The 22780-nt window shown below is 40.9% G+C and overlaps 1 protein-coding gene across 4 annotated transcripts; it reads left to right on the top strand.

Annotated features, from left to right (window-relative positions):
- Nucleotides 1–716: 716 nt before the first annotated feature.
- Nucleotides 717–22718, top strand: ZNF112 (zinc finger protein 112). Of its 4 annotated transcripts, XM_043899389.1 has the most exons (6): nucleotides 719–762; nucleotides 1105–1208; nucleotides 9289–9336; nucleotides 11728–11854; nucleotides 14308–14394; nucleotides 19030–22718. In XM_043899389.1, the coding sequence occupies exons 2-6, from the start codon at nucleotides 1164–1166 to the stop codon at nucleotides 21516–21518; spliced, it is 2796 nt and encodes a 931-aa protein (XP_043755324.1). In that variant the 5' UTR covers nucleotides 719–762; nucleotides 1105–1163; the 3' UTR covers nucleotides 21519–22718. The 4 variants fall into 4 exon arrangements, with proteins under 4 accessions (XP_043755323.1, XP_043755322.1, XP_043755324.1 ...); XM_043899388.1 differs by having other exon boundaries at nucleotides 717–1208; nucleotides 14308–14382; XM_043899387.1 differs by having other exon boundaries at nucleotides 717–1208.
- Nucleotides 22719–22780: the final 62 nt, after the last annotated feature.

The following is a 22780-nucleotide window of genomic DNA, read 5'->3' as shown; positions in this document are numbered from 1 at the left end:
AAGCCAAGGGAGGTGGGTTATCTGCCCATTTAAAAAGGAGGATATTGAGACTCAGCATAATTTTCTTAGCTGAGGTCATCCAACTACTATGAACCTGAATTGGGAATAACCAAGCTATTTGCAGTCCCCAACCTCATTTGGATTTGTTTGTTGTCTAGTCTGGAAGGAATAGTTTGTAAAAGACCAAGAAAGCTATGTAAATGATTGTGTTTTCAGTAAGCTTTCTCAGGCATCTTCAGCTTTTTATTGTATTTTATTTCAAGTAATAGTAAGTTGATACTTTACTGAAATAATGGTCGAATAACTGAATAATGGAACGCTGTAGATAATTAAGAGACTATATAAAGCATCAAGAAAATACTGAATTCTTAATAATCCCAGAGACAATTACGCTCTGAAAAGGCGATGTTAATGCATTGTCTGCTGCAGAAAATACATAATTGCGCAGTAGAGCGCTCTAGGTTTGGAAACGTTTCGGCTCCAGGGAGGCGGGGTTACGAAATTCGTTCCGAGCGGGGATGCTGTGAAAATACAATCCACAAGCTCAGTATAGCAACCAGCCCTTTCGAAGGCTAGGACGTGCCTGGAAATTCTGGTTAGTGTAGTAAGGGAATACCGTCGTTGACTAACTTCCGCTCCAGGCGGTGGTTGTGTCCGTGCTCCTGTCGGGAATTCTGGGAAGCGTAGTCCGGGAGGTCTCTGTAGGCAGAGTCGCTTCCGGCTCAGGTACGCGAGGCCGCGGCCTTCGTTCCTCTCGGAAAGGTGAGCCCTCCGTTTGCCGGTCCCCTCTCTCCGCGTCCACAGTGACCTTTCTTCGCTTTGTTGTGGGCCAGCAGCGACCTGGCCCTCGGCCTGCTGGAAGGAACCGCCTGCGGCGCCGCGGGGATGGTGCTCCCTTTGCATAAGCCTCCTGGAGCGCGGGACTGTCAGTGCATCCCCCCCGTTTAGGGGCCCCGGCCAGGGCCCTGTGTCGCTGGGTTTCGTTTGTCTCCTGGGTTCTGTACTTTCCCAACCCATTTCCTGACCACCAGCCCGTGATGACGCTTCCTAACAGTATATTCCACGAGAATCTCAACGTCTCTGCCTGTTTCCTCTTCTTCAAAGTTGGCATTAGTGTCTACGTGTGTACGTGTGCTCAGTCGTGTCCAGCTCTTTGCGACCCCATGAACTACAGCCCGGCAGCCTCCTCTGTCCATGGAGTTCTCCAGGTGAGAATGCTGGAGTGGGTTGCCGTGACGTCCTCCAGGGGATCTTCCCGACCCTGGGATCTAACCCGCGTCTCTTGCGTCTCCTGCCTTGGCAGGCGGATTCTTTATCACTGAGCCACATGGGAAGCCGCAGTGTCAACCTAATAGGGGTAGTTTGAGAGTTAAATGAGAATGCATAGGAAAAGACTTAGAACAGAGGCTACCCTGTGGTTAAAAATCACAAGGTCTCTTGTTACTAGTATTTTTTTAATTTTCCGAGAAGTGCTTGGTTCCCTAAAGGCTTCTGTGAACCCGGGTTGGGGTCAGAGCTCTTGCTGTAGGGTTCCTGGTCCTTCTCAGATCCCTGAAGGAGTCAGGGCTGTACCCAGATTCGTAATGATTTTTAAATTTAAATTTAAATTTTTGGAGAGGGTCACTTCTGACCGTAGTCTGGGATGCGCACTGAGATTTATACGGGAATGTTGTTGTGAGTTCTGATTTCTCTCAGCTTCCTTTCTGCTTCACGCCTCGACTTCTTGAAAAAGGCTGCAGTGAGAAGGGAATGACCCTTTGGCCCCAGACAGCAGAGCCTCACCTGAGTGGGACTTAGCATCCTTCTTCCTCTTATGTCATCTCTTCACAAGGGAGAAGACATTCATGTCACTCATGGACAGATTCTTCTGCTACAAAGATGTCCTGATATTTGTTAAATAAATACTAAAAAGGGATGGGGGAGTGCTTGGGAATTGTTAATAATTACAGCCTGTACTTGCATGCTCAGTCATGCCTGTAGCCCGACAGTCTGCTCTGTCCATGGAATTTTTCAGGCAAGAATATTGGAGTGGGTTGCCATTTCCTCCTCCAGGGGATCTTCCAGACCCAAGGATCGAAACCCCGTCTCTTGTGTCTTCTGCATTGGCAGGGGGATTCTTTACCACTGAGCCACCTGGGAAGCTAATAATGACAGTATTTAAACATTATTCTCAGAGCTTTATATGAATGAATGTACTTAATCCTTACAAGAGGGGATACTGTTATTCTCATGTTAAAGATGAGGAAACAGACACAGAGAGTATTAAGTACTTTAGTTAATTTGGCTGCACTGGATCTTAGTTGTGGCATGTGGGATTTAGGTCCCTGATCAGGGATTGAATCCTTGCCCCTGTGTTGGAAGCATGGAGTCTTAGCCCCGGACTACGTGGGAAGTCCTGAGCATGAGCTGTTTATTCTAGACCACACAGGAAGAGGCTTAGTTGGGATTAGAATTTAGGTAGTTTCAAGACCCTGATGCTGGGAAAGATTGAGGGCAGGAGGAGAAGGGAGCGACAGAGTGTGAGATGGTTGGATGGCATCATCGACTCAACGGACATGAGTTTGAGCAAATCCCAGGAGATAATGAAGGACAGGGAGGTCTGGCATGCTGCAGCCCATGGGGTCACAAAGAGTCGGACATGACTGAGCAACTGAACAGCAGCAAGTTTCAATATGCTGCTCTGGTTCTTAATATGTTTAATGTCACACTGAGAAGGCATGTTTGGATTTTTGTAGGGGGCCATGAACGTTTTGAGTTTTTCATGATACTTTTTCAGTCATCTGCAGTTTATTTGTGTTTTATTTGAAATAATATTATAGCTCATATTTTGATTATAAAATAATGCTTGCATATTATAGAGAATTAAGAAAATACATGGAGTGTAAGGATATAGAGATAACAATAGTAATATTTTAATATTTTCCTGTTCTGTAGATTTATTTTTGGATTTTTACTTAAGTTTTGAAAATAGGTATGACAGATTTTATTTCCCTGTTAAATTTTTACAATGGAAATTTACAAGCAGAGCCTAATGTAATAAGAATAAAATAATGGACCCCTAGAGAACCATCACCCATATTCAACCCTTGTTATCATTTGTCAGTCTTGTATCAACACATTCTCCCACCCAATTTTTTTTGTTGTTGTTGTTCAGTATTTTAAAGCAAGTCTCCAACACTGAGTCAGTACAATAGTGATCGATTTATGATTATAACTGCCAAAAATTGATTACGACACATTGTTTATATGCAAGACCAAGAAAGGGAGATGTTAGCAGCTACTTTAAGGTTTTTATTTTTGCAGCTTGGGAAATGACATTCTTCTGAGAAAGCGAGGGGACATAAGAGCATTGCACTTTGGAGAGTGATGGTGAGGACATTTGTCTTCTGCTGTGCAGTTTGACTTACCCGTGTCTCAGGGCTCTTTGTTTCTTCTTCTTTTTTAAAAATATTTATTTATTTGGCTGCATTGGGTCTTAGTTGTGGCACTCAGGATCTTCATTGCAGCACACGGGATCTTTTGTTGTGGGGCTGGGGTTCTCTCTAGCTGTGGCACACGGGCCACAGAATGGACAGGCTCAGTAGTTGCCCCGCAGCGTGTGGGACCTTAGTCCTCCCACCAGAGATCAAATCCGGGTCGGAGTCTTAACCATTGGACCACTCTTGTACACTGAAAATTCTTCTTTTCCTGGGACCATGTGATATTTTTCTCTGTGTGCCCAGCACACAGGACAAGATTGGCAAAGATTTGGAGTTAGAGTAGCCACTCAACAGACTGTCAGCACCAAGGATTTGCAGTGCAAAATTCCTGAAATTGGAATTGGAATTAGGTGACGAAACAGAAAAGAAGTAATCCATGGGGATACTCCTTAATCACCTTTAATACTGGCAAATTAGAGTCCACCATTTATTTCAGATTATTGAAATGTTTCTGAACAATTCTTTTCATGATATAAAACAAGCAAAATGATGATAGCAAACATTTATAGATTGTGTTTTATGACTAGGTAGTGTTTCCAGTGACTTACAGATATTACCTTATGTCTCTACAGTTACCCTCATTTTACAGATGAGAGGCAGGTTTTTTAAAAACAGTCATCATACAGTTGACTATTTTTCCCTTTCAAGGGTACAATTCTGTTAATTTTGCCACAGGTATAGATTTGTATAATCACCCCCATCATCAACTACAGAACAGTGCCATCACCCCCCCCCCAACAAAAAAAATCTATTTTTCCTTTATAATCACCCCTCGCTGTGTCTATAAGCACTGGAAACCACTATAACCCTGTAGTTTCATCTTTTTGAGAATGCCACTTAAATGAGCTTGTACCATGTGTAAGATACCATGGTATCTTACCTTAAAGGTTGGTATCTTTTACTCAGATAATGCCTTTTTTTTTTAATGGAAAATTTTATTTGTTCCAGATTGAGGGTTATAACCCGGGAACAGCATCTCAGAGAGTTCTGAGAACCATTCCCAGCATAATGCCTTTTACATTCATCCAAGTTGTTGTGTGTATCAGTACTTTGTTTTTGTTGCTGGTTAATACTACGTTTATGGTTATACTAGTTTATTCACCCGTTGAAGAAAATTTGGAATGTTTTTGTGCTGTGCTTAGTTGATCAGTCATGTCCGACTCTTTGTGACCCCGTCGACTGTAGCCCGCCAGGCCTCTCTGTCCATGGAGATTCTCCAGGCAAGAATACTGCAGAGGGTTGCCATGCCCTTCTCCAGGGAATCTTCCCAACCCAGGGATCAAGCCCAGGTCTGCCGCATTGCACGCAGATTCTTTACTGTCTGAGCCACCAGGAAAGCCCAAGAATACTGGTCTGGATAGCCTGTCCCTTCTCCAGGGGAACTTCTGACCCAGGAATTGAACCGAGGTCACCTGCATTGTAGGCAGATTTTTTACCAGCTGAGCAACCCAGCTTTTGGTAGTTAGGAATAAGATGTTATAAACACCTGTGTACAAGGCTTCGTTTTGTTTTGTTTGCTTATTTCTCTAGAATTTATAACCAGGAATGGGATTGGTGGGTCATATAGAAAATGTATGTGTAACTTTGTAAGAAGCAGCCAAACTGTTCTCAGGATATCTGCTGTTTTGCGTTCCCATTAATGATGTACGGCAGTTCCAGGTTCTTCACATCCTTGTCGGCATTCTCTGTTGGTTTTTTAAAAACCTTTATTATGATAGACCTGTGTTGTTATTTTATTGTGACTAATTTACATTTCCCTAATGCCTAATAATGTACAGCAGATACATCTTTTCTTCAACTTATTTATCTTCTTCACTTTATATGTTTTGCTAAGTTTTAAATTGAGTAACTGAGTTGTATTTTCGTTACTATTGATGTTTGAGAGTTATTCATGTATTCTAAATATAAGTTCTTTGTCAGATGTCATTTGCAAATAGTTTTTCTCAGACTGGCTTGTCTTTTCATCCTCCGAACAGTGTATTTTACAGAGCAAAATTTTAATTTTGATGAAGTCTGATTTAACAGTGTTTTATGAGTTGTGCTTTTCACATCTAAGAACTCTGCCTAACTCGAAGTCAGGAAGAGTTTCTCTTATGTTTTCTCCTAGAGGTCATGATATGTACTCTTTCATTCCTAATATTGGTAACTTTTTTTTAATCTCTGTTTTATTCTTTGCTGTTCTTGCTAGAGTTTTTGTTACAGTAAAAAAAAAAAAAAAAACACGCATATTTTTGGTTTCATTGACTTGGCTATTACACATCTGTTTTCAGTTTCATTGATTTCTGCATTTACCTTTATTTTTTCCTTTCTTTTGCTTGACTTGGGTTTATTTTGCTTCTCTTCTCTAGTATCTTAAGTGTAACCTAGAAGTTTTCTTTTAAGAAATTGAGCACATCCCAAACAGGATAAACTCAAAACTAAAGACAAAGAAACCACAAAGCATTACCCAGAGAAAAATAATGCATTATGTTTATGTTCTAGTTATCATATAAAAAATTCTTACAGACAAATCAGAACAAACTTTTTGGCTAACCCAATAAATACTTTGAAAACCCTGTCAGTGTTATAATTTTTGCATCCAATGGCAAAATATATTTTATTTTTTATTTTTTTGCAAAATATATTTTAAAGGACTCAAGAGATAAGTCATCTATCATGTTTTCTCAGATATTTACTGTTCTGTGACTCCTTCCTGATGATACAATTTTTTTTTCCCTTGTTGCCTTTGAAAGTTTTCCTTTACCAATCCTTTTAAGGCAAGTCAGTTCCCTATGAATTCTGAGTTATCTGAGAACATTTTCACGAGACTTCATCCCTAAATATTTTTCTAAACTGTTGTCTTTAGTATATAACTCTGCTTTGACAGTTCTTTTCTTTCCCTCCTTTAAAAGTATTGTGCTATTTCCTTCTGGCCTCGTGACTTCCAATGAAAAATCTGGAACTGTTTGAATCACTGTACCCCTGTAGGCAATGCATTGTTCTTCTCTGGCGTCTTTCAAGCACCATTATCACCTGGGAGCTCTATATAGAGGCAAGTCCTAGGATCCAGTTTCATACCAATTTAGTTAGAATTTGGTAGGTAGGGGTGGGACCAAGGTGCTTCCTTTTAATAGGAACCCTAGGTGATCTTTATTTAAGGTTGGAAAAGTGCTTGCTGAAAGCTTCATTCAATTTTTAACATTTATTGTTTAACCTACATACAGTAGAATTAGTGTAAATCCTGTGAGTTTTGGCCATTGCATCACACTAAAAGATTGTGCAGGAATGAAGATATTCTTTGTTTTAACTTTCGACAGCAGTGGAAATTGATAAAGTCACTTGGCACTACTTGTGACTCAAAGTTAGTTGTCACTGAAGTGAGTTTACTTTCATACACATTTCATATTGCAGTCAGTTTTGCTGGGATGCTGAAGCCACCAGCTTTTTAGGAATATTCAAAAGGTGATGTATACCTACTGATAATTACTACCTAAAATAAATATACTTAGAAACAAATGGGCTAATGTGCGGCTTTTGTATATTTCATGGTGACAATGAGGATGACACTGATAATAACTAATCTTTATTGGGTGCTTGTTATGAACTTCACTGGATTTCTAACGCTATGATGCATTAACTCATGTATTCTTCATGATAAACCTATTTTTATTTCCATTAAAAAAATATATTTTGGGCCATGTTGTGCTGCCCGTGGCATCTTAGTTCCTCAGCAAGGGAATGAACCAGCACCCTGGACAGTGAAAGCGGGGATTCCTAACCACTGGACTGCTATAGAATCCTTCCTGTTTTTATTTACATTTTACAGATGAAGAAACAGAGGCATTGAGGGGTTAATTAACTTGCAAAACTTTACTTTGCTACATACATGCTCAGTCCTGTTCGACTCTTTGCAACCCTTATGGACTGTAGCCCACCAGGCTCCTCTACGGGATTCTCTAGGCAAGAATACTGGAGTGGGTTGCCATGCCCTCCTCGGGGGGATTTTCCCAACCCAGGGACTGACTCCTCCCACCCTGCCTCATCACCTACTTGGACAAAGCATTGCTTTTATTAGAGTGGCAAACTGGGTTTTAGGAATTAATACGACTGTAGTCAGTTACTTGTTAAAAGGTATCCTGGAGCAGCTGAGTGTTAAAAGCTAAGAGAACAAGGACTTCCCTGGCAGTCCAGTGTTACATCTTCCCCTTCCAATGCAGGGAGTGCAGGTTCAGTCCCTGGTGGAGGAACTGACATCCCACATGCCTCCTAGGCCAAGAAAACACAAAACGGAAGCAGTATTGTAACAAATTCAATAAAGACTTAAAAAAATAAAAAACCTAAGAGGGTGGAAGATGCAGGTGGGCAAACTACTGCCCATGGCTTATTTTTGTAAAGCTCCTCTCCCTCTCCAGCTGAGAATGGTTTTTACATCTAAAGGTTGTAAAAGGAACAAAAGGAACCTTATTCCATGGAGACACTGTGGCCACAAAGCCTGTGATTAGCCCCCTCCCCCTTCTTTTGAGTTCTTTTTCTTCCACAGATGACTTGGAAGTGGCTTGGGAATAGTAAAGAAGATAAATAACAGTAAATGATGGTTGAGAATGGTAAATAACCTTGAGGAAGAACCCAAGAAGTCAAACTCGTGGTTTCCAGATCCTCCCATGGGTCAAGCACGGAGCCAGTGCTTCACATAGATACAATATCATCACGGGCTTCTATAGTCTTTATCATATCCACGTGGGAAGAGGGGTGTACCACTGGAATCTCCTCCGGCTTCAGGAGGAACATTCACCAGCCATTAAACTTCTCAGAAGGGTGGTCTCAAAGTCTAAATGAATGTTATTGGGTTGGTGAAAAAGTTCTTTTGGGTTCTTCCCTAATATGGTACAGAAAACCCGAATGAACCTTTTGGCCACCCGCAATAGTATCAGGGCAACAAATTATTAAGTGAAAAGCCATAATCTCCGCTGCCCAGATTTTCTTACAACCACCATTTGTAAGTACTGTTTTATATTGCAGAATAGTACCTGCTTCTCTGAAGCTACCAGATATTAATGTAAAACACTGGTATAGTTACAATAATTTTTCGCTACTCACCCATGTATCCTCACAGCAATCTTACGGTATTTGTACTATTACAATCCTAGTGTTGCAGCTTGCAGAAGTAAGCCTAGAGAGGTTAATTAATTTAACCATGGTTAAAAAACCTATAGCAAATCTTTAACAGTGCCAATATAGAGCAATTCCCAGGTGGTGCAGAGGTAAAGAATCTGTCTGCTAATGCAGGAGATGCAAGAGATGTGGGTTTGATCCCTGGGTTGGGAAGATCCCCTGGAGAAGGAAATGGCAACCCACTCCAGCATTCTTGCCTGGAAAATTCCACGGACAGAGGAGCCTGGTGGGCTACAGTGCACTGGGTCACCAGGAGTCAGACATGACTTAGCACACACACAAGGAATATAGAGCAAATGTGCAGCAAATCTATAGCAATTAGAGGTTTTAAAAGCTCATTGTCCCCAGAGGTACTTTTAACAAGCACCTCTCCTCCCCCACTTAACTCTGTCTCCTTTCCCATGGTCCCCAGGTTCACAGTGCATATCTGGGGAGGCTCAAGCTGTGTGAGGGCTGCAGGGTGTGGTGGTGCAGGCTGCCCCTCACTTGTGGGCAGCCTGCCGGGTCAGCCTAGGGATGGTTACACCCCAGCCCACACCCTGCCTGTGAAGGTGTATGTGGCTGCATCTGCCCAGGAGAAGGGACACCTTTTTCTGATTTGCACAGAGATGCGTTTCCCCCTCTCTCATGGCTTCCTTCTTGTTTTGTGTCTCTTCAGGTCTCTGCCTTTCCCCAGGAAAAGGACAAGAAGATGATGAAGTTCCAGGTGAGTTGGATTTTTTATTTCTGTCACTTAACAGGATACCTTATTTTTCTCCCTTGCCAGAGTAAAGAATGACAGCAGACATTTAATACCATTCGTGTGTCATGCTCTATTGGTTCACTTTTTTTAAAAATTTTCTTTCTCAGTTTTTATATATTGCCATTTTGTTTCACAACTAATAGTGTAAAAGAGAATAGAAATTTTTAAAATGGGAAGGCCCACATATTATTACCCTGCCTACATCACTTGTTTTTTTATGTTTATTTTTCATGTGCATTCATAACTAGACTTGCAATAATAGATACAGTTTTGAATTGTCTTTTTTTCACTTAAGATTATAGCACTCAATTTTTGTCATCTAATATTATTTCAATGAACTATTATACACTCTCCTCCTTTTTAGAAAAGTAGTCCTCATCTACAGCCTTTAACATCTTGATGATTCTCACAGTTTTACACAACAGAATCATTTTCCCTATATTTAATCTTAAAAATTAAATAAAAATAAATGTATATAAAATTCATTTATTTTTAAAATTTTAGACATATTGTAAGTCATACAGACACTGTACAGCAGAAACTATCACTTGTAAAGCAACTATACTCCAAAAAAAAGACACAGGCACTTTCCATCTGTAACTCTATTCACTGCTCTGAGAGGGACTGAATCATCTTCACCATCAACATGAAAATAAGAGGTTCATGTAAGTTCAGGTCCTGTTCAGGTTTCTACAGTAGGCACGTGTCTGGTCAATTCCCAAGTCTTTCTGGACCAAGAGTATCAAGCATTCTATTGGGGTGGAAAGAGACACAGAACAAAAACAAAAAAACAAACCAAACCAGAGTTCTCACTCAGAGACCAAGACTTGAAGTTGTGATGTTTGACTCTCCAGCCGGAACAAATGCACTGTTGAGCAGGCCTTCATATAGAAATTTTAAATTTCCCTATAGCAAAAAAATTAAAAGACAGATAACAAGGTAGGAAGAAAAGTCTTTATATCATATATGGAAGAAAAGGCCTTGCTGTCCCCAGGTGAATGAATGTTATTACAAAACAAGAAACAGAGATGACCAGCAAACATATGAAAAGAGAGTAATCTTCATTACTTATCAATTTTGTGAAAGTTTTTTGAGATAACTAATTTTGGCTTCTCAAATTGACTTCTGGGATTATCAAAGTTTTTTTGATTTTGCTTTTAAGTATTCATGTCCATTGTTGGCCAAGGTATGGAGGCTTAGGAATTTATACTTTCTTGGAAGCAGAATAAACTAAGAAAAATCTTTTTGGAGGAAACACCTGCCATTATGGTCTCAAAACTTTAAAGTTTGTTATTCTTCAACATTACCTTTTCTAGTTTTTGTAATTTATCTTCAGGAGATAACCAGCAGAGTTCTAGGGACTAAGGTCTATATGGAAACAATCTTGCAACATTGTTAATAATATATACTCTAAAACGAAGTAAGCATGCATTATTTGTATCAGTTCACTATATTCTCAACCATCAGTTCCTTGAATTACTGTGTAGCGTGAAGTGGAATGTCAGCAATGATAATGGTAATAGTAGTCACAATAATAGTTAGCATTTATTAGATACTTGGGCTCCCCAGGTGACTCTAGGGGTAAGGAACCCATCCGCCTGCTAACGTAGGAGATGTAAAGAGACAGGGTTTCGATCCCTGGCTTGGGAAGATCTGGAGGTCATGGCAACCCACTCCAGTACTCTGGCCTGGAGACAGAAAAGCCTAGTGGGCTACAGTCCATAGTGTCACAAAGAGCTGGACACAGCTGAACCAACTTAGCATGCACACACTGGGTACATACTATGTACCAGGCACTGTTCCTAAGTGTTTTACCTATAGTGACTCATTTTATTATCACCAGTACCCTAAGGTACAGTTACCAGCCTGCAAATGAAGAGAGGATGAGGACTGGGTCCAGGGCACCACAGCAGAGTGAGGCCCCAGAGCTGTGTCCATAAGCGCTGCACATCTGGGTGGGGGCACAGAGGAGGGGCTCCATACTTGAATAGGAAGGGTGACTCATGCCCTATAAGTCTGGCACATCAAATAAGCGGTATATGTGTATAAAAAGAGGGAAAACAGACTCCTTCACACACTGTTGGAACTAAAGCTTTTCTAGCAGCCCACGCAATGCAGCAGAGCTCCAGGGACTTACTACAGGGGCACTAACAAAGGGCAGCCGTTTAAAGTGCAAGGATTGCTTTTCCTGCAGCCTTTCTGGTGGATGGAATCAGCCGTGTGAAAGGCAAACAGAAGGCAGCTGCTGAAATTGACTCGGTCCTTGGGAATCCGGAACCACCCCCAATCCTTGACACTTTCTCAGGGCTGCCCCTCTTCCATAAACATTGTGTGTGTGTGTGTGTGGCGTTATAGGAGCCAGTGTCCTTCAAGGACGTGGCCGTGGTCTTCACCGAGGAGGAGCTGGGGCTGCTGGACTTGGCTCAGAGGAAGCTGTACCAGGAAGTGATGCTGGAGAACTTCCGGAACCTGCTGTCAGTGGGTGAGCACAGCGCCTCGGGGACTCAGTATCAGCCTCCTGGGAGACCTTTGTGGGCAGTCATTTGAAGCTCTGGAACTCCTAAAATCGTCCACTCAGCTTAGGTAGCTACAAGTCCTAGTATTCCCAGAGACAGAGACAGTGAGTTTCTGTCCAGGAAAAGAATATGTCCCTTGAACTATTAATATGAATGGGGAGCTTGTGGTCCTGCCCCATGAAGTCGAGTTGCTGCAGCTTTTCAGATTTTCATGGTGCCAGTAACTGTAGCTATGGTTTTTCAGAGGTATTTTGGTTTTTCTGCTTTAGTGACATATCTGTCTTCAAACATACAGAAAATTTACAAAAGTATAGAACAAGAATACCCCTATCGCTTTTACCTATGGCTCAGTGGTAAAGTATCTGCCTATAATGCAGGAGACACAGGTGGTTAAGTTCGATCCCTGAGTCGGGAAGATCCCCTGGAGGAGGAAATGGCAACCCACTCCTGTATTCTTGCCTGAAAAATCCCATGGACAGAGGAGCTACAGTCCATGTATCACAAAGAGTCAGACATGACTGAGTGCAGCACACACACCTAGAGTAATATTTCACCCCATTTACTTTATCATTTATATGAATGCTCTTTTCTTTCTCATATGCATAATTTTTCTCTGAACCATTTGAGGGTAATTTACACATGACATGGCCCTAATATCCCTAAATGCTTTTGTGTGCAGGCCAAGTTCAAGATCCCCAGGACTACACTCTGACACCAGTGGCAAGCTGGGGGTGCCCAGAGCCCAAATAATTTGCTAGAGGACTCTGAGGACTCACTAAAAGCTGTTATACTCAAGGCTACACTGTTATATGGAAAGCTTACAGAATAGGCCTTGGATGCTAGGAATTGTCCTTGCCACTGTGGTATCTTTGTTTCCTGGTCTCAGGGCTTAGAGCGAGGATTAGGGGTGTGTCTGGATGTGTACACCTATATTCATATACCTACGTGTATATATATAAATATCTATACATATGAATATTTATTCAGTTTCATTCAAAGTAAGAGGGGTGCTAATTCAAATTACACTGAAACACCATTTTTCATTCATGAGGTTCGCAAAAATTCAAAAACTTTTTTTTTTGGCTGTCTCATGAAGGTTATGGGATCTTCATTCCCCAACCAGGGATTGAACCCAGGCCCCAAGCACCAAGTCTTAACCACTGGACCGCTAGGGAAGTCCCCCAGAATTCAGAAACTTAACACTATTTTTGGGGGGGCAAAGTTGTGGGGAGTAAAGCACTTTCATGTTTTGACAGTGGGAATGCAACACGATACCTCCCCTATGGAGAGAATTTGACAGTGCCTAACAGAACTATGGATTTACCTGTTCTCAGCAACTCACTTGTAGGAATTTTCCCTGAAGATAACCAAGTACAAAAGAGCATTAATAGTATACCTGTTTGTGTAAGGGGAAAAAAGGGAAAATAAGTAAATATATGTAAGCAACACAAGGATTAATCAGGAAATCATGAATTTAGTTTTTTGTCAATGGTGAGTTGTGATAGTGTAGAAGGGATGTTTGAGAGAGTCACTCTTGTCTGAGTAATACCTTTTTGTCTAGTTTGGACTTTTGAAAATATGTTAGGGGACTTCCCTGGTGGTCCAGTGGTTAAGACTCCACCTTCCAATGCAAAAAGTGCAGGTTCAATCCCTGGTTGGGGAATTAAGATCCCACATGCCTTGCAGTCAAAAAAACAAAACATAAAACAGAAGCAATACTGTAACAAATTCAATAGACTTTTAAAAAATGATCCACAGCAAAAAAGTCTTTTAAGAAAATATTTAGTTCAGCGCATTCTAAAAAATAAATAAGAATGTGGAGGGATGGTCATCGAAAAGAAAAATGAATTGTGTTTGAAAGGAATACCTTAACCACAGTGAACAGAGAAAGGATTCATGGAAGTAGCTAAAGAATACAGTCTATAACTCTATATACCTTTAGTTTTAGGTCTAGTGGGAGGAGGATGCGAGAATGAATTGCAATCCTCAACACTTCTTAGTGGATTTGTTTATTGCAGTGAACGGAATAAGCAACTCTGAGACTATTTTATATGTACTGCAGGTGCCAAGGCAATTCACTGGAGAAAGTATTGTTTCAACAGATGGTGCTGAAACACTTAGGACTTCCGTATGCATATATTTGCATGCCTCACACCTACAAAATGAAAGATTAACTCAAAGTGGATGAAGGGCCTAATGTAAAATGTAGAAGTGTGAAACTTGTAGATGGAAACACAGGAGAAAATTTTCATGACATTAGGTTAGGCAAAGATTTCTTAGATATGACACCAAAAACATAATTCAGAAGATAAAAAAACCCCCAAAACAAAAATATGATTCAGGAGGGGAAAAAAACAAAAAACCACAAGCTAGACTTAGTCAAAATTGAATACTTTTGCTCTTCTCTCCTTTTTTACAGGAAATCAGCCCTTCAAACCAGAGCTTATATTCCAGCTGGAGAGAGAAGAGCTTTTGATGATGGAGACCCAGAGAGGTGGGTGTTCAGGTGAGAACCATCCCGCAGTCACCCAGCAGCCAGAGGACCCCTCCCAGGACACGAGTCAGCAGGTGTCAGGCCCTGAGGTGTCGGTACCCTCACTGCTCTAGCTTCCCCTATTCTAGCTCATTCCTTCTGTCCCAGCTGCACTGGCCCAGTTGCTGCCCATCAGACCTGCCTCAGTGGTGCTTCTGCTTCAGGTTACTTGGCTTGCTTTGCTCTGTGCCTAGAATGAGTGAGTCGGTTAATACATGCCTGGTCTTCACTGTCTTCAGTGCTCCCTGAGGCAGCTAACAGGTGTAGAGTAAACCATGTGATAGATGCTCCAGAGTGTCCTTTGTCATCGGATGAACGCCTGTCCTGATTCTGTTTAGGTGTCCTTTAGTATTCATGGATAGGTACTCATTATTCCTAAGAGGTTAAGAATAGCCAGGCAACTAAAAGAAATATCAGAAATGATCAGTGCTGAAGGATAATCTGCCCTCCCATGCAGCCATTTCAGATGAGACACTCTTGCATTAACTTCCTCATTCAAATGCCCAGTTCTTTATCTTCTCATTCTGTTCTTACTTCTTACTCTCGCATCCTCTAACATGTAACAGTCTCTTGACCTAGCTACAGTTTTCTTTTTTTTTTTTTTTTAATTTTATTCAATTTATTTAAATTAAAAAAAAAATCGGTTCACCTATTTCTCCCATCCCCAAACTGCTGCCTCTCACAACCAACCATCTGTTTTCTGTTATCTGTGAGCTTGGTTGGTGTGTTTGTATGTTGGGGAGTGGTTTTAGATTCCACATATAATAGAGATCAAGCAGGATTTGTCTTTAAATACCTCCAAGGTCTACCTGTATTGTTGCAAATGGCAAGGTTTCATTTTTATTTATGGTTGAATTTTCTTTATCCATTTATCCATCAGTGGACACTAAGATTGTTCCCTTATCTTGACTGTTGTAAATAATTCTGCAATGTACATGTACAATGTACATTTGTTGTTGTTTAGTCATGTCTGATTCTTTGCAGCCCTATGGGCTGTATTTTTTTAAGTTAGTGTTTTCTTTTTCTTCAGATGAATACCTAGAAGTAGAATTGCTGAATCATATGATAATTCTATTTTTAATTTTTTGAGGAACCTCTATAACGACTTCCATAGTGGCTGCACTGACTTATATTCCCACCGGCAGTGTACAAGGGTTCCCAAAACCCTTTTCTCTACATCCTTGCCAGCATTTGTCATCTCTTGTCTTAGAGCCATGGTCCATAGGGTCGCAAAGAGTCAGACACGACTGAAGTGGCTGAGTACACACCCATATAGTTTTGATAATAGCCATTCTAACAGATGGGAGTTGATAGCTCACTGTAATTTTGATTTGTATTTCCCTGGCGATTAATGTTGTTGAGCATCTTTTTATGAACCTGTTGGCCATCTGTGTGTCTTCTTCGGGAAAATGACTATTCAGGTCTTCTGCCCACTTTTTTTTAATTGAATAGTTTGTTTTTTTGCTATTGAATTGTATGAGTTCTCTATGTAGTTTGGATATTAAGCCCTTATCAAATGTATGATTTACAAATATTTTCTCCCATTCAGTAAGTTTGCCTTTTCATTTTGCTGTTGGTTTCCTTTGCTGTGCAGAAGCTTCTTAGTTTGATGTAGTCCCACTTGTTTATTTTTGCTTTTGTTGCTTCTGATCATATGATTTTTATCCTTCATTTTGTTAATATTGGGTGTCATGTGTAGTGATTTGAAGATGTTGAACCATCCTTGCATCCCTAGAATGAGTCCCATGTGGTTGTCGTGTACAATCTTTTAATGTGCTGTTGAATTCAGAATATTTTGTTGAGGATTTTTGCATCATGTCCACTGGGGGTACTGGCCTATAATTTTCTTTTTGAAGTAGAACTTCCAAGCTGGACATTTATGTGAGTCCAAACATTTTTAGTAATGTTTCTTGAGTCCTCAGACTCTGGTGTCAAAAGCCACGGTCACAGTTATGCAGCTGGGAATGCTCCTGGGTGGAAATGAGAGTCAACTGAAAATTTCAAAACAAATTACTTCACTTCTATGATTTTTCTGTTCTTGTTTCAGTTCAGGTTCAAGGTCCTACAGGCAACATACTCTTTAGAGAAAGTGTCAGCAAACTTTTCCTCTGAAGGGCCAGATGGTAAATATTTTAGGTTTTGCTGACCATATTTGATCTCTGTCAGAGAGACCAAATGTTTCTTCTTACACCAGTTTAAAAAATGTAAAATCTATTCTTGTTCCTAGGCTATACAAAAACAGAGCTAGGGCCATAGTGTGCTAGTCCCCCTGCCTGATAGTATCAGTGGGAATGTAATGTCATATTTTGAAGTACCTTTTTAATTAGTATTTCCATATATTAACATGTTTATACCTTATATTCATGCAAAATTTTGAAAATATATGTTCTTATTTTTAAAGTACTAATTTTTCACCTTCATGGTACCTTGGGGAAATCCCTCCCAATCTGAGATTATAACTCTTTTTTTTTTTTTCAAGAAATCGTTGCAAAAAAAAAAAATCATTGCTACATAATCCAATATGTGGCTGTAACTTGCAGCATTTAGCTATATATATATACATATACTCTTTTTTTTGAACTGTCCTGGGTCTTAGTTGCAGCATGTGGGATCTAGTTCCCTCACCAGGGATGGAACCCAGGCCCCCTGCATTGGGAGCATGGAGTCGTAGCCACTGGACCACCAGGGAACTCCATTTCATCTTTAGGTGACAGAATGTTAGTGTAATAACTGTACCTTGCTTCTGAGAAACCAAAGACGTCACTAAGCATTCTTGTTTTTAAGTACTGAGATGAGTACTCGTGGATGTGCGGTAGGCCCTGTAGCCAACGCATTGCCCCAGAGCCTGCTGCCACACAGTCGTCAGGGTCGCCCTTTATTTTTTTCCTTTTTTTAGAAGTTGGGGATAGGGTGGGGCTAAGAGTAAGATTTTGTGTGAGAAAAACTACACCATTCCAAAGGTTATTTTCAAAATTAAAAAGACACAGTCCACAAGACTCTCGTGACCTTTGCTTTCTCTCTGGCAAGTGATAACTGAGTGTACCCCTGCCTCTCATACAGCCTTTCGGCTGTGCAGTAAAATTGCCATCACCAGCTTCTTTCCCATAAAAAGTAACTTACACATGCATGCCCTTTCAGTTCTGTGACTGAATGACTCAAGCTGTGATCTATTCGTCATATGCTTATTGAGCAGCCACTTTTCACTAGGAGTGCAATAGGCAGTGAGGGTGAGACAGTTCACACAGCAAAGTGCCCTTCCCTGTGTGCAATACACTCCAGTGTTTAGAGACAGGAACGCACAAGCAGCTAAGGAAGAATTATTGCATTTGAAGGTAATATTCACATTATGAGAAAAAATCCCCTTTACTGTCTTTTTCCCCTCACTTTGGATACTGAAAGAGAATTAATGTTTTGCCAAGTATTAGGAGAGTGCGTGTTATTGCTTCAGCCCTGTTGGACCCCTTGTTCTCTGGGAATAAGTATACTTCTCGCTAGGATGTGAATGATACGCTGCCTGCTGATAACCTGAGGTTTAGTAACTAACAGACAAGCCACTTCCACCCAAACATGCCCATCTTCAACTCTTCCAGTGCCTCAGATTCCGTAAACATTAAAGTGCTTTTCCAGCAAAATGACAAAGTCAGTGTTCATTGAGTTTTGCTTCTTAAGTTGCCTCAAAGGACCACGAAACTTGCCTGTGCAATTCTTTTTTGAATTAGATTGATTTACTTTTAATTGAAGGATACTTGCTTTACAGTGTTGTGTTGGTTTCTGCCAAACATAAACATGAATCAGCCATAGGTATACATATGTTCCTTCCCTCTTGACCCTCCCTCCTACCTCCCTTCCCATCCCACCCCTCTAGGTTGTTACAGAGCCCTGGTTTGAGTTTCTTGAGTCATAGAGCAAATTCCCATCTTACCTGTACAATTCTGTCACAGTGTTTCACATTTCACCTGCCCCATGGCCCTTGCTAATCGCAAAATATATTTTAAAAGGAGTTAAAACTGATGATGGCTTACAGTGACATAGGAGAACTTATTATTCTCATGAAAATGAACTCATTAGAGTTAGGCCATACAAGACCTCAAGAATCGATTAAAGGTCTCTGTTTACCTTCATCCGCATAGCATTTAACACATGATCTTCTTAAAAACAAACAAACAAAAAAAACCATTACCATGTCCAAGTGGCAGAGAAAAACAATAAATTACTATCAGGGCAAAACAGATTTGTCCACTTGAAACTAAATTCTTTCCAGTTTGAGACTACCCCCTTCTGTTTTTTCCTTGGAATCTCCAGGCAGCCCATGATAATGTGTGCATGGTTTAACTAGGCCTTTTGACCCTCCATCAAAAACCATCTTTGATGTCCAGGTTGCATTGCATAGCCCTGATTTTGAGGCATATGCGTAGCCCAGATTCTGTGGATCCTACTTCTATTCCTGGTGTAGTCAAAGGAAAAGGATATTCTAAGTATTGTCAGAGGTAGTAACAAACTTTCCTCCAGTTTATTGAAGTTTCATGTCATGATCTAAGTGCAGAATCTTGAAATCTCTGAATAAAAGCATTCATTGCACATGTGTCTAAAATCTCCTTATTCTTATAGGAACCAAGAGTCCACATAATATGGAAAGTATTCAAGAAGTGGGATTAAGCTGTTTTTCCCCCAAAGAGTTTTCCACCTGGCAGTCCTGGCAACAAGGTGCAGGCAAGTTAACTGGGTGTCAAGATTCCATGAGAAACTTCCAAGAGAATATTTCTCTGTTGCAAAAACAAGGTGATTCCCCCTGCCAGGTTTGGGCAGGAATACCAATTCAGATTTCTGAAGATGAGAACTATGTCTTGACTCACACAGGAGACGGTTCCATTGACATAAAAAGTCAAGAATTTCCCTCTTGGCGAGCCCACCATTCTTGGAGGAAAATGTACCTTACAGAGTCACGTAATTATCAGTGTCAATGTCAGCAAGTTTCCATGGAAAATGGTTTCTGTAAATCTGACAGCATCAGTTGGATCTCACATCACAGTGACATTCTGGGTGTACACAGAACAGAAAAAAACTCTAGCTGCCATGACTGTGGAGAAGATGTCATGAAGGTTTCATTGCTTAATCATATTCAAACAGGGCAAAAGTCCTATCCTGGTAATGAGTACAGAAAAGCCTTCAGCGATGAGTCCAGCTCTGAAGTTCATCAGCAATTAGACTTAGAAGGAAAGCCCCGTAGATACAGTCTGTGTGAAAAGGACTGTAGTTACAGGTCAGTTCTTCATATTCATCAGAGTGTTTGTAGAGGAGATCATTGTGTTTTTGAGAATTTACATCTGCAGTCCCATCAGAAAGGACACACACAAGAGAAGCCGTTTAAACGTGAATATGGTGAGAGCCTCAATCAGTGCTCCTTTCATAACACATATGAACTTATACCCAGAGGAGAGACATCTGATAGAGGCAGCATGTATGAGAAAGGCTTCAGTCATAGCTTAAACCTTAGTAGTATTGTTAGGATCTACATCGAGGAGGAATCCCATGAATCTGAGAAGAATGGGAATGTCTTTAATGAGAATTCTTGTCTTCAAGCCCATCAGAAAATCCACACTGAAGAGAAACGATACACAGATGTTGAGTGTGAGAAGCGTTTCATTTGTAACTCAGATCTGAACATTCAGCACAGAGTTCACATGGAAGAGATTCCCTATAATTCTGAGGCCAATGGCTTCAGTCTGGGCTCACATTTTCAAGACCTTCAGATAGTCCACACTAGAGAACAACCCTGTAAACATTACACATGTGGTAACAGCTTCAGCCAAAGTTCGTATCTTCAAGGCCGTCAGAAAATTCACATTGGAGAAAAACCTTTCAAAGCATGTGGGAATGGCTTCAACTGGAATTCAAAACTTAAAGATCACCAGAGAGTCCATACTGGCGAGAAGCCGTACAAATGCAGTGCATGTGGTAAAGGCTTCAGTCACAGATCCGTTCTAAATGTTCACCAGAGAGTCCACACAGGAGAGAAGCCTTATAAGTGTGAGGCGTGTGACAAGGGTTTCAGTCGGAGTTCATACCTTCAAGCCCATCAGAGAGTCCACACGGGAGAAAAACCATACAAATGTGAGGCCTGTGGGAAGGGCTTCAGTCGTAATTCATACCTTCAAGGGCATCAGAGAGTCCACACTGGCGAGAAACCATACAAGTGCGAGGAGTGTGGGAAGGGCTTCAGTCGGAGTTCACACCTTCAAGGCCACCAAAGGGTCCACACGGGAGAAAAACCATTCAAGTGTGAGGAGTGTGGGAAGGGCTTCAGTTGGAGCTTTAATCTTCAAATTCATCAGAGGGTTCACACAGGAGAGAAACCCTATAAATGTGGAGAATGTGAGAAGGGTTTCAGCAAGGCCTCAACTCTTCTGGCCCATCAGAGAGTCCACACAGGAGAGAAACCCTACCAGTGTGATGAGTGTGGTAAGAGCTTCAGTCAGAGGTCTTACCTTCAGAGCCATCAGAGTGTCCACACCGGAGAGAGACCATACATCTGTGAGGTTTGTGGGAAGGGCTTCAGTCAGAGAGCATATCTTCAAGGCCACCAGAGAGTCCACACCAGAGTGAAGCCGTATAAATGTGAGATGTGTGGGAAGGGCTTTAGTCAGAGCTCACGCCTTGAAGCACATCGGAGGGTCCACACTGGAGGGAAACCCTACAAATGTGCAGTGTGCACGAAGGGTTTCAGTGAGAGTTCCCGCCTCCAAGCCCATCAGAGGGTCCACACAGAAGGGAGGCCCTATAAATGTGAACAGTGCGGCAAGGGCTTCAGTGGGTTTTCAAGTCTTCAAGCCCATCACAGAGTCCACACTGGGGAAAAACCATACAAATGTGAAGTGTGTGGAAAGGGCTTCAGTCAGAGATCAAACCTCCAGGCTCATCAGAGAGTCCACACAGGAGAGAAACCCTACAAATGTGACGCTTGCGGTAAGGGTTTCCGTTGGAGTTCAGGGCTCCTGATTCATCAAAGAGTCCACAGTGGTGATAAATTCTATACAAATGAAGAATATAGTAAGGGTTACCCTTCATCAGAGAATCCGTACAGAAGCGAAGTTCTGTAATGTGGTGTTCCATTTTGTTCTGAAGTCCTCAAACAAGAGCTGAAATTTTCCACTCACTCGAGTTCTCATAGTAGAAAAAGAATTTCTTTCATGAAAATGTAATGTTTCTGCTCAACATCAACATTCACAGTAGTCAGGACACCACACAGCAGAGACTTATCTAATGAGCAGGGTTCCATATGGGATTTCATGGGACCTTGAATATCAATCACTGCAAGTGACTTTAATCAGCTGTTGTACTAGGGCTTAGAAAAGACATGAGTATGGTCAGGATTTTAATGAAAATATTAATACAACGATGAGCATGCCTAAATTCATGTCCACTGGAATGTAAGCTTATTAAGAGAAGGGGTTTCATACATTGCTGAGTCTCCAACTCAGTGAAGGTGCTCAGTACTTTTTTGCTAAATGACTAAAAGTATGTAAATGTGTCATGTTTGAAATTTTTATTGAGCTGATTTTCCCCAGAAAATAATTTAAAATGTATTTGGAGGAGGAATCCTGCAAGTCACCTTAATGTAAGCAAATAAGTAAACATAAACATTATTTGAAATGTAGAACATGGGCAGTGTCGCAGTCTTAAATGACATGAATTTGGTTTAACCCCCCTGGGATTGGTCGTCCCCATTTGCCCCTCATCAGCAGGGATGGGCTGACTTTCTTAGCATTGGGCCTCTTTCTCTACAATGTACTGTCTGGTTAAGTTTAGCTCCATGTGTGTGTGTACGTGTGTATACATATGTGCACTTTAAAAGGACAATACAAACTGATGAAACAGTGTTTCTGGTTAACTTGGCAAAAATGGAATGCTGCATTTTACATAACTGAATTTTTACTCCTGCGTTCCTGTGTGTTAAGGCAGTTTTACTATAATATTTGGAAAGTGTTGGAAATGGTTACTAACAGTAAACACTTTCTTAATAAATGTTGAAGTTACAATATTTGGTTTTCTAGCTTCCATATTTCCATTAAAATCCTTTTGATCTGACTGATTTCTATATAGTCTTTGTCCAATTCAGGCCGGTTTAGCAGGATCTGTGACAAGTTTGGAGGACTTTAATTTTGTCAAATTTTATATCAGCATACTTTTCCCACTCATACAAAGAAAGGAAAAAAAAATTGAAGTATGGTTGGTTTACAGTGTTGTGTTAATTACTACTGTACAGCAAAGTAAATCAATTAAAAATTTCTTTTAAAAAATTCTTTCCCATTGTGGTTTATCGTAGGATATTGAATATAGTTCTCTGTGCTATCCAGTAGGA

The sequence above is a fragment of the Cervus elaphus genome, chromosome 4 (assembly GCF_910594005.1).
Source record: "Cervus elaphus chromosome 4, mCerEla1.1, whole genome shotgun sequence".
Taxonomy (NCBI): Eukaryota; Metazoa; Chordata; class Mammalia; order Artiodactyla; family Cervidae; genus Cervus; species Cervus elaphus.
The sequence above is the reverse complement of the archived record's forward strand: the minus strand, read 5'-3'. Positions and strand labels throughout refer to the sequence as shown.